Genomic DNA, 12,084 nt, shown 5'->3' on the forward strand with positions numbered 1-12,084 from the left:
TTTGCATTACAGTTTTTTCTTTTTAATTTTAAGGAGTTTTGTATTTATTTTTATAAATGTGTACTAAAGTAGTTTATAACAGCATAAAATCAGCTCTATAAGTTCACTATAATAGAATCTGACTTGTTTTCCTATAACTTGTGTTTTTCTACTTACCAGCTTTCCATAAAAATAAGACAAGTTTATTTTAATATTCTTTAGAAATAACTTTTTCTCTCCCTATTATAGAATGAGAAAATGTGATTATGATTATGAGTGTTTTAATTAAGTGAAATACACACTAAAACACCCACAAACTTTTTAATGCAAACTTCTTAACATTATAGTTTGTCAATGCAGAATCTCATGGGACACGGAGCAATGAAAACCATGAAAGTATCTTGCCTATTTACTATTTTACCATTTTAAGGAATAAACTACTATTCCAACAAATCATTTCTGATATGTCATGAACTTACCTGGTTAGTTAGAGGTTGTTGAATCTGGTCAGAATAAGATAAGGCAGAAACCTGTTGGTCACTTATGTTTGGCTGGCGACGGTCACTGTACTGATGTGAATGGGGCATCTGTCCAGCCATCTGAAGGCCAGCAGCATGGAATGAAAATGACGGTGCAAGCCGAACAGATGAAGGTTTGCATGCTGAAGTCTCTCCTCCTACGAGAAGACAAGAAGTGAGGTTTAAAGGATGTATTCATATCCGATGTTTGTATCTTTTGACGTATCTGATAGTGCCTTAAATAAAGACTTTAGGATGCTCAATAGTATTAAAAACCTTTAAAAAAAAAAAAAGAATATGTCACTCAACATAACAATTGTATGTTAAATAGTATAAAATATACACAGTGATTAAAATGAGTATCTATAAATCTGTATTAAAAGAAAATCTTAACTAAATCTTTCTGTAAAGCAATAGCAATAACCTTTAATACTTATTTTCACATACGAGATTTTCAGCAATTGAGAACCATACATTACATAAGTAATCTTTGAATTCTTGCAAAGGGCCTCTACAATGGATCAGCCCCTTAGTAACCAATTCAAAAGAACACTGCTGAGATGATGCGTTGCATCTGCCAGGTGTAGAGCAATCAACATCCCCAGCATCCCCCAAACCAGGTGAAAGATTTTTCCGAATGGTGTTCATTACTGACACAGATAATTAAAGGTTGAGCATACAATAAACAAAAACTAATTCACAGGACGGTGAACTCCTCTGGACTCTTCCAACACAGTCCTAAGAGAATCCAGACCTGGTAAGCTCTCCCTAAGAACAAACAGTCAATCATCATCCCACAGGTAACCTGGGACCATGGTCATGATTTTCACAATAGAAATGGAAAATTAACACTTTGGTCCATAAAAGTATTTGGTGGCTAACTAACGAGTTAATTCTTTCTGAAAAAAAGAAAAAAAGACCTTTCTTCTTATATTAAACCAAACTTGCAATCACAGACTAAAGCCAAACAGGCAAAGCCTAAAACCCTAATCAACCAACTCTGGACCCAGAATACTTGTGCTTATCTTCCTGAAAAGACCAGCTAACTCCCACCATACAAGAGGTCATACTGTTCAGCACCAGGGTGCTTTTCTAAAGTCTACTTTGGACACATACAGTGGACCAACAGTGAAGAGCACAGATCCTCAGCCAGGCTGCTGCAGTTTGAAATTTCAGCTCCATGTGTACCAGCTGTGTGGCCTTGCACACCTAATTTCCTGATAATGATAATAATACGTACCTCAAAAGGCTGTGGTAAAGGTTAAGTGCTTTAATACATGTAAAGGACTTAGAACAGCTCTGGCTATTAATATATGGCTCACTAAAACCCACAATTACTGTACTGTCATGAACAGTAAAGGATGAAAAGGATAGTACCTATTCTTGTGGAGCACATAATCCCCACTTGAATGTTGCATGGACTCTGCAAACTGAAGAGAACAAAGCTCAACTCCCCTCAAATATAAGTTCCACTTCTATTTTCTAGCACAGCAAATGACACCAGCTTCCACCCAGTCAACCAGAATCGAAGCTCCAGGAGTCATGTTAGAGTTTTCCTCCAGAGACAACCTCACGCAAACAGCCAGCCAACCTCGCTGATTCCATGTCCTAAAGAACACTTAAATACAACCTCTTCTTTTCATCTCCACTACCCCACTCTCACTTAGATGACTAAAACAGATTGCTAACAGCTCTTTCTGTCTTTACCCAACCCATCTGCAACTCCACATTTCTTCAATAAAAAGGTTAGAGAGACCTTTCTAAAATGCAAATCTCAAGTCCTCCACCTCTACTTAAACTTGAATATCACCCACCTTAGCACTGCTTTCAGATCTCAGTTTGTGCCCTCCCTTTACTATACCATGAGGTCCTTATTAGTACATGACTAATAAATATCTGAGTAAGAAAAAGGACAATGTTCCTATGACAATAGATGGGACAACTTTTCTAAACTTTTCATTACTCATAATAAAAAAATATATTCAGTCAATTTAATTATGTGGAGCAACTGTTTAGTTAAAAAAAAAAAAACTAGGAATTTCTTCTAAGGAAATAATGGATGACATGCACAAAGATAGGGAAGAATGTTTATCCTGGTATTGTTTGCAACATCAAAAATTTGGAAAACCAAACATCAAACAATGGAGAAAGGGAGGCTTTAGACCTGCATGTTACAAACACAAAAAACTGGGAAGGAATATAAGTATATATGAAAAAGACTGAGGTCCTTGATACATAAATAGCTCCTATAAATAAAAAGACTAAGGCTCTGAAGAGCAAATTTCTTAACCACTGTAACACTATTCCCTTAGGTTTGCTACGAAGGTTAAATGAGATACCACAAGTAGGCGTGCAAAATGGAGCCTGGCACATGACAAGCACTTTTTAAAATACTAGCTTCTGGTTAAATGTCATTATTATATACTATGTTTAAACTTATGTTTTAAAAAGTGCAAAAATCATTAGTATATAGCTTAAACAATTACCAGCAATCGAACTTGTGACAAGGGAAAAAAACACAGCCATCATCCCATTCCTGGTGACTATGAGCACCTTTCCATTTATTTATTGGGCACTTGGATATCCATTTATGTGAAACGCCCATTCAGGTTGCTTTTCCATTTTTCTATCAAGAAAGTCTTTTCATGACAAATTTCTAAAATTAAAACCATTCTATTTTTTTAATATATTTTGGATACAAGCCCCTTATCAGTTATAGGTGGTTTGCATTGTCACTCTCTTTACAGCATTTTTTGGTGAAAACAAATCTCTTAATTTTATCAACTTTTGTTTTAGAATTAGTACTTTTGATGTCTGTTTAAGAAATCTTTCCTTACACCAAAGTCAAGGAGAAATTCTATGTTATCTTCTAGAAGTTGGATTTTACCATTCACATCGAGATGGGCAATACCCTTGGACTTGATTTCTGCGTATGGGTGTGATGGGAATCAAGTTTCATTTCCCCAAAAAATGGACATCTAACTGACCCAGAACCAATTATTAAAAAGGTAAACTTTCGGGGCCGGTCCCATGGCCAAGTGGTTAAGTTCACACGCTCTGCTTCAGTAGCCCAGGGGTTTGCTGGTTCGCATCCTGGGTGCGAACCTAGTACCTAGTACCACTCATCTGGCCATGCTGAGGCAGCATCGCACATGCCACAACTAGAAGGACCCACAATAAAATACACAACTATGTACTGGGGGTCTTTGGGGAGAAGGAAAAATTTTTTAAATCTTAAAAATAAACAAATAAATAAATCGAATGTCTAACCTATTAAAAAAAAAAAAGACAAACTTTCCCCACTGCTCTGCAAGGCCATCTTTATCATAAATCACAGACCCAGAGGTGCTGGGATCTGTTTTTGGATTCTCTATTCTGCTCTACTGGATACAGACTTACCTAGATTTCTTTTTTTTTTTTTAAAGATTTTATTTTTTCCTTTTTCTCCCCAAAGCTCCCCGGTACATAGTTGTATATTCTTCGTTGTGGGTCCTTCTAGTTGTGGCATGTGGGACGCTGCCTCAGCGTGGTTTGATGAGCAGTGCCATGTTTGCGCCCAGGATTCGAACCAACGAAACACTGGGCCGCCTGCAGCTGAGCGCACAAACTTAACCGCTTGGCCACGGGGCCAGCCCCCTTACCTCAATTTCTTACGTCTCTGTACAAGAACAAGACACTGTCTAAATCATGATTGCTATAGAAGTTTTACTATCTAGTAGAGAATTTTGATTTTCAAGAATATTCTGGCTCTTCTTAGACCTTTGCATGTCTATATATGTTTTAGAATTAATTAGCTTATCAAATTTACCAAAACAAACAAACCTATGTTGGCATTTTGGTTGAAACTGCATTGTCTCTAGTAAACAGTGCTGTCCAACAGAATTTTCTGCAATGATGGATTTATCTGCACTGTCTAATAAGTAGCTACTAGCACCTGAACAATTTCATTCTTTCCTTCTGGATCTTTATTCTCCCCCTGGCCTCATTCCACTTGCTGGGACCTCCAGGACAGTGACGAGTGAAAGAGGAGATAGAGGTACCACTGCCTTACTCCCAACCTCAGAAAGAAAGCTTTCAACATTTCTCCAGTACTGGAGTTGGTGTAGATTTTTAACTGATAACCATTATCAGATTAATGAAGTTTACTTTTAGTCCTAGTTTGCTAAAATTTTTTCCTCATGAATGAATGCTGAATTATATTAAATACTTTCTCTGCATCCACTGAAGTGACGCTGAGTTTTCTAATTTAATCTGTTAATGTGGGGAAATACGCTGACTGATTTTTGAATATTAAACTAACTTTGCATTCCTGGAATACAATTTGGCCGTGATTATCATTTTGTGGTAGATTACTGGTGAAACCATCTGGACCTTGTGCATAGGTTTTTCAGTTAAAGGTTTATTTCCTTTATAGGACTATTCAGATTTTGTATTTTCTGGTGTGTCTGTTTCATTAAGCTGTGTTTTTCTAATAGTATGTCTACTTCATCTAAATTTCAGATACACTGGCATCAAGTTCTTCATAATGTCCTCTCTTAGAAGCTTTTCAATCCAAGTAGGTATAACTGTAGTGAGATCCCCTTCACCTTAAGACTGGTTAATGAGGCCTTCTCTTTCTTCTTTGTGATCAGTCTAATCAACGGTGTATTAATCTTATTAAGTATCTTCTAAGTGCTTTCTATTTCTGCTCTCATCTAGTTCTATCAGTCAGCAAGAGAGGTGTATTAAAAATCTCCCATTTAAGTTATGTTATTGGATTACATAAACTTAGAGCTGTTACATCTTCGTGATGAATAAAACTTGTCATTATTATAAACTGCTCCTCTGTATTTCCAATAATGCTTTTCGCCTTGTCTGACGTTAGTACAGCTTCACCAAACTTTCTCTTAATCTTTGCATGGTATGTCTTCTGTCCATCCCTTTACTTTAAACCTTTCCATTTCCTTACATTTTAGACAGTATGTAGTTGGGTTTAATCTATACATATTTATCCCAACGGCTTTATGTTCCTTTCTTACCTTTGCTCGACTCAAGTTTTTACACCTCCCCCCACACACAAACTGTTTTATTATTGTTTAGCTATCTTAATACATTACAACATACATTATGTATCCTCGACTCCCCAAAATTTAATTACTCCTTTCATTTTGTATACTACTGTTGACTTGTGTATGTATGTATACACACACACACACGCATAATCACAAGACAACAACCACTCATCCAGCACGGACAGAATTAGACTCAAGGACACATTTGCATGGACAGAGGGATAATACTACGATAGCCAGATAGCTATGAAAGAATTACAAAGAAATGGATAGCTGCTGTTTGATTATTAGTGTTATAACCATCCTCCTAAAATACTTGTTTCATTTTCTGAATCTAGCTCCAGTCAAACATGTGCACTAAATTCCACAAGCACTTACTGAGAAGTTACTGTGCCATTGTTTTGTGAGGGGTGACAGGGTCACTCATGGTCTATAACAGTGTTTCTCAAACTTTAACGTGCTCACAAACCACCTTTGAACCTTGTGAGAAATGCAGATTCTGATTCAGCAGATGCAGGGCAGAGCTTGAGAGTCTACATTTCTAACAAGCCACCAGATGATGCCAACGCTGCTTTGAATAGCGTCTGAAAAACAATTTAATGGCTCAACCTTAGCAAAAGAAAGCTATTTTCTAACTAACGCAAGTGGCATATAATCTAAAAATAAGCTCTAATCTGAACACATAATACACTACAGGACTTTTCTTTTCCAACAGATTTACTTTCCTACTTAGATTATGTCGTTTGTGGGGGTTTTTTCTAAAGAGATTAAAAAAAAAAAAAAAGACTAATACACATTCCCATGCATAAGGGTGCTATGCTAGGTGACAAATAATCTGACATTCTTTTCAAAATTTACCGTAGGTAATCTGAATGTGGGTTAATAAGAAATAATTATGTTTTTCACTTGTGGGACCTTTTTTAGCTATTTACTATGCCATCTATCATAATTACTTAGTAACATCACTAGTTATGGGGCCTAGTAACTATGGTGGTCCATATATCGGAATGTTTGTCACAGGCTCATTGTCTCCTTTCTTAGCTCAACTGCTATGTATGAAATCCAAAAAGAGACTCAAGTTTAATTTCCTCCCACAATGCCATAAAGTATTTCAAGCACCCACTCATTCATTCTTCTTCTATGATAAGACTCCAAGAAGACACACTAATAAGGGAATTCCTTGTCAATCTGATTTTATAATTAAGCAAATCACCAGGGTTTTTTTCTTTTGAAAGTTTCCATCTTCCCTTTTAATTCAAATGTTAATGAGAAAAAGGATCAGCTCATCCTATAATAGACGACGATGACGATAAATGCTGGGTTGAACTATATGAAACTGCTGATAGCAGACCTCCTTTAGCCTACAAAACAGCAATTTCATGTGGTTCAACCTGGCATCCACCATGTTATACAGAATCCTTATTCAACTGATTTAAACATTAGCTATGAGATTATTTAAGCCCAAGAATATATCACAATACACACTTGCAGTATCAGATGTTGTAATTTAACGATGAACTTATAATATTTAATTCAAAATTCTCTTCAAAATCATTATTTGGAGTTCAATTTCATCACAATAACATTTTAAATTGCTGCTAAACAGTATAAAAGGCAAGCTAGAGAAGTATGCATGTAGGGTCCTATCTGCATTTTTATATCCTTCTGAACTATATAGATCTTTTATAAGCATGTTTCTGTAACTTTTTAAAATTTTGTTGGTAAATAAATAGTTTACTAAAACAATGAAGTAGCTTTCTCACTCCAGTGAAGTTACGATGTTCTAGCAAGAAACTATGACAACTACGGACCGTGACACTAGGACAGATCAGCACTAATTCTACAAAGAAACAGCCCATGAACGGGTCTCAGAGGCTGGGAGACGATCAGACTGCAAAGGCAGACGGAGACACAGAGGAGAGAGCAAATCGAAAAGCCTGCGAGAAGACCCTGAGTGAGAGTAACAGCCACCGATCTCTGATGTAAGACCCAGGCCTAGCTCAGCTTGCAGCTAACTTGGATCTCCTTTTGTTATACTCACCCATTAATATGTTGATAGGGAATCATCCTTGTGACAGTATTAATCCACATTAGATTTTAAAGAGAAAGAATAATAAAGAACAAAAATAAATGAAAATAATTCAAGTTAATTAAAACTATAACATCCAAATGTGGAAACTCTTATGAGGCAAAGTTTCTGAGACACAATTCCCTAAGAAATGAGGGGAGGGAAATGAACCTTACATGGGAAGAAACCTGCAAAGTCCCTAGTAACAAGACATACCCATAATGAAGGAGAAGTAAAATGTTAAAGGAATAGCTAACTGCACTTTTAATGAAGGCTGGAAATAAAGGTACACAATTAAGAGGGTAACTGAATATAAGTCCACGAGTAAGTTTTGTTCACCACAACATTATTAGTACCAAGAACAGTGCCTGGCACGTGGCCTGCATTCAATAAATATTTGTTCAATGAAAGAATGAAGTGAATCTATCAAGAATATTTAGAATGTGAAGGAATGGTTGAGAGAGAGAAGGAGGGGACTTTAAGGGGTAAGGATGAAGGAAGTATTTTAAAAGTGAGGGCTCATGAGTCAGAAATAAAGAATAGTCTAATCATAGCACAGGCTAGAATTATTGTTTGCCAGTCAATTTCTCTTACTCATTTTTACATCCCAAGCACATAGCACGGTGTCTGGCTCCATGCTGGGTGTTAAATAAATATATACATTAAGGCAAAACTATGTTAGAACTCTGTAAATTATCTAATGATAAGGACAAAAGAACTGATTTCTTATTACCCTCTTGTTAGTGGCCAACATATGTCACTACAAAATGCATGTGTAGACACACACACACACGTTTTAACCTAGTAGCCGAAAGAGCAGATTCAATTACCTACAAATACAATGAAACTACTCATGTAAGACATAAATGTTCAGGTTTTTCGGTCTGAAATATTAAATTGGTCTATTAAATTGTCAAGAATAACAACGGGATAGGGATAAAAACATTTATCCTTAAAAGCCTATAACACAAGACTTCCACTTCTGACCATTTTAGAGTATGTGGTACCAACCAGCATACCCACCATAAACAACTATGAAACTGGTCAAAACACATGAGCTAACTGTTTTCAGACACTGGACCACAGGCAGTGCAGACCTGGGATCACTGAGCAAAGAGAAACTGGTGAGCTCCACAAGCACCCTGGTGCTCTCTCTGGAGACAACTGCCAGAGTACAGCGTAGAGAGGGGGAGCCCAAAGAGAACACAGCGGGCTCGCTAAGCTGGAGAGCTGGAGATGAGCGCTCAAGGCTACTGAGCAGCTGGAATGTACGGGGCAGGCAGCAGAAAGAAGAGAGCTGTGCAGAGAAGCAGCTCCATTAATCTATACCCAGGCTCCCCATGACTCCTTGGCCAATACTAAGCTGCACAGGTGCTGGACGAAGGTCCACGAGGCCAGGCAAAGAACACCTGCCAGCGAACTGTGAGCTGAACATCTACAAGAACTCACAGGACTGGGAGACAGTAAGTGTTCCAATCACCTCGGATGGAGAAACCCTGACAAACACTACAGACGCTCAACAGAGCGCTCAGAAAACCCACGCTTTAGGAAGAGGGCTAACCTGGCCCTCTAGTAAAGGCTGCCTTCTAACTGTCCTAACAGTTACAAACTAACTGAAACAAACATCGAAGGATCAAGATCATCTACAAGCAAATTAACAGCCTGCCAGGACAAAATTCAACATTTTTTAAAGGAGGACAAAATCCAGATGCTCAAGAACCTAGCATTCTTAAAGCTCATATCCAATCAAAAATCATTAGACGTACAAGGAAGCAAGAAAATGTGGCCTGTTTCAGGAGGAAAGATTCTATCAATAGACCTAGAAATGACAAAAATAACAAAATTAGCAAAGAAAAGGTATTAGAAATGTTTTAAAATAGAAAGAAAAACATACACAAAATAAGAGAACAAATGGCAAATCATAATAGATAAGTGACAACTATAAAAAGCAACCAAATGGAAATTCTAGAGACCAAAGACATTGAAATGAAAAATCCACTGAATGGACCCAACAGCAGACTGGACACTGCAGATGTGGTGTAAAACAACGCAACATAAATTAGCCAAACTGAAAACACGTACGGAGCATAATGGAAAAATATAAACAAAGCATCCAAAACCTACAGAACAAGACCAAGTTAACGTTCCCGTTTGGAGGAGGAATCAAATGGGAAGGAGAGAGCAACTGGGGAAGAAAACTTAACAAAGAAATAATCCTCAAAAGTGTTCCAAATTCAATGAACCCCTAGCAATGCAAACATAAACACACACACACAATCTGAGGCATTCAACCAAACTGCTAAAAACCAGCAATGAAGGAAAAAATTGTAAAAGTAGCCAGAGGGGGAAAAAAATACACATTTACATACAGAAGAACCACTGACTTCTCATCAGAAAGCATACATGCCAGACAAAAACAAAGCAACATCTTTAAAATGATGGAAGAGAAAAAGACCTTTAACCTATAATTCTATATTCAGTGAAAACATCCTTCAAAAATGAAAGCAAAACACTTTTTCAGACAAATGAAAGGGAAAAAAACCTGTCAACAGCAGACTTGCACTCAAAAAACGTTTACAGTTTCACAGAAGGAGAATGATTCCAGAAAGAAACAGATCTACATAAAGGAATAAGGAGTACCAGAAATGGTAAATATGTAGATAAAAATGATAAATATTTTTAAAAGAGAATTGATTGTTTGAAGCAAACATAACAATGTACTGTGGAGTTTATAACACATATAAAAGTAAAACAGATGACAACCATAGCACCAAGGCCTGGAGAGGTGAGATGAGGGAGCACGACCGTGTAACTCGGGACGTCCATAGTGAGCCCTCAAGCAACCACCAAGACAGACCAGCTAGACAGCTAGGAAGATAAATTACTAATGAGCCACTAGAGGAGACAAAGTGGAACACTAACTCTATTTAAGAACTAAAAAGAATACTCTTTGAGACTAGTATACATACCCTGCATTTTATTTACTCTCTATTTAACAAGTACATGTTATTTTTGAGGTACTGTACTATCCTCAACAAATAGATTACAGAAAATCTTATTTAACCCTATGGTAAATGGGTCCTTAACTCTTTCAATCACAAAAGGCAAACCAAACTTTTACAGCTGAAATAAGAGGTCAAGAACTTATTTTTAGTAATAAAATCTGGAACACAAAAAAGATTAAAATAGTCACTTAAGATATAGCTGCTGGATTCCATAAATTATTAGACTGTACACAGTACAACATGTAATATGGGTAAATTTATATTTCCCCCAATATTACAAAATATTTTTAAATAGTAAAAATAAAGTAGATAATACCACCTGGTTGTTTTGTTTTGTTTCTTAAGATTAGTACCTGAGCTAACATTTGTTGCCAATCTTTTTTTTTTTTAATCTTCCTCTCCCCAAAGCCCCCAGTACATAGTTGTACACTCTAGTTGTGGGGCCTTCTGGCTGTGCTATGTGGGACACCGCCTCAGCATGGCCTGATGAGTGGTGCCACGTCCGTGCCCGGGATCTGATTCAGCAAAACCCTGGGCCGTCAAAGCAGAGCATGCCAACTGAACCACTCAGCCACGTGGTATTTTATAGGTTATCAGTAGTCATGAAAATCCCAAGTAGAAAAAGAAATCTCTTCTCTCTTATAGTATCCATAATATACAAATGTTAATCAGTAATGAACCTATTTAAATACAATTTTTCCCCATTTAGTAGACAACAAGGTGTCAAGCAGCCTTTGAGCCCTTAATTTCTAGGAATGTGGGGGAGGAAGGCTTGAAACAAAAGACAGGGAAACAAAGATATACAACGTCTCCAGAGAAATTTTAGAGGTGAGATTAAACCTTCTAAGAGATCAAATCCAGCCATTTGAAGAAAATGAAGAGCGCTGATTCTCTAACTCAGCCTGGTGGCTCCTTAGGGCCTGAGGGTGGATCAGAAGCGCGTCTCCCTCCCAGAGCAGTAACGTTACGGAAACGTCAACCGCAGGAGAATGGCCCTCCTCCAGCTGTGTTCACCTCTGAATCTCCAGGACTTAGAACAGCTCAGCACAGGCCAAAGCTCCCTAAGTAACTGTTCCTAACGCACTGAGCACAGGCACTTAATAAATGGGAATCTGCCATTTGTAAAGTGAATCTGCCATTACCAGAAGATTTAGAAATGCCAACACAAAATGAAGATTATTAACATGTTGCAATAAATAAACAAGCTACTGAATTTTAGGTACGATTAACTGATAAGTGATTTTAAATGACTGTGACCAAACTTCTGAACAACTGAAAACTAATACTTTACTTTAAAAATTATATGCTACAGGGGCTGGCCCCGTGGCCAAGCGGTTAAGTTCGCGCACTCCGCTGCAGGTGGCCCAGTGTTCGTTGGTTCGAATCCTGGGTGCGGACATGACACTGCTCATCAAACCACGCTGAGGCAGCGTCCCACATGCCACAACTAGAAGGACCCACAT

General features: G+C 37.5%; 1 protein-coding gene across 10 annotated transcripts in view; it reads right to left on the reverse strand.

Moving 5' to 3' along the window:
* Positions 1–12,084, reverse strand: part of LOC124234272 (dual specificity tyrosine-phosphorylation-regulated kinase 1A) — a 138,260-nt gene that overhangs the window by 38,384 nt on the left and 87,792 nt on the right. For all 10 annotated transcript variants that reach the window (XM_046651523.1, XM_046651530.1, XM_046651521.1 and 7 more), the window contains one exon: positions 459–655. In XM_046651523.1, the coding sequence (XP_046507479.1) occupies positions 459–655 (197 nt within the window). The remainder of the gene's footprint in view (positions 1–458; positions 656–12,084) is intronic.

The sequence above is a fragment of the Equus quagga genome, unplaced genomic scaffold (genome assembly GCF_021613505.1).
Source record: "Equus quagga isolate Etosha38 unplaced genomic scaffold, UCLA_HA_Equagga_1.0 73442_RagTag, whole genome shotgun sequence".
Classification (NCBI taxonomy): domain Eukaryota; kingdom Metazoa; phylum Chordata; class Mammalia; order Perissodactyla; family Equidae; genus Equus; species Equus quagga.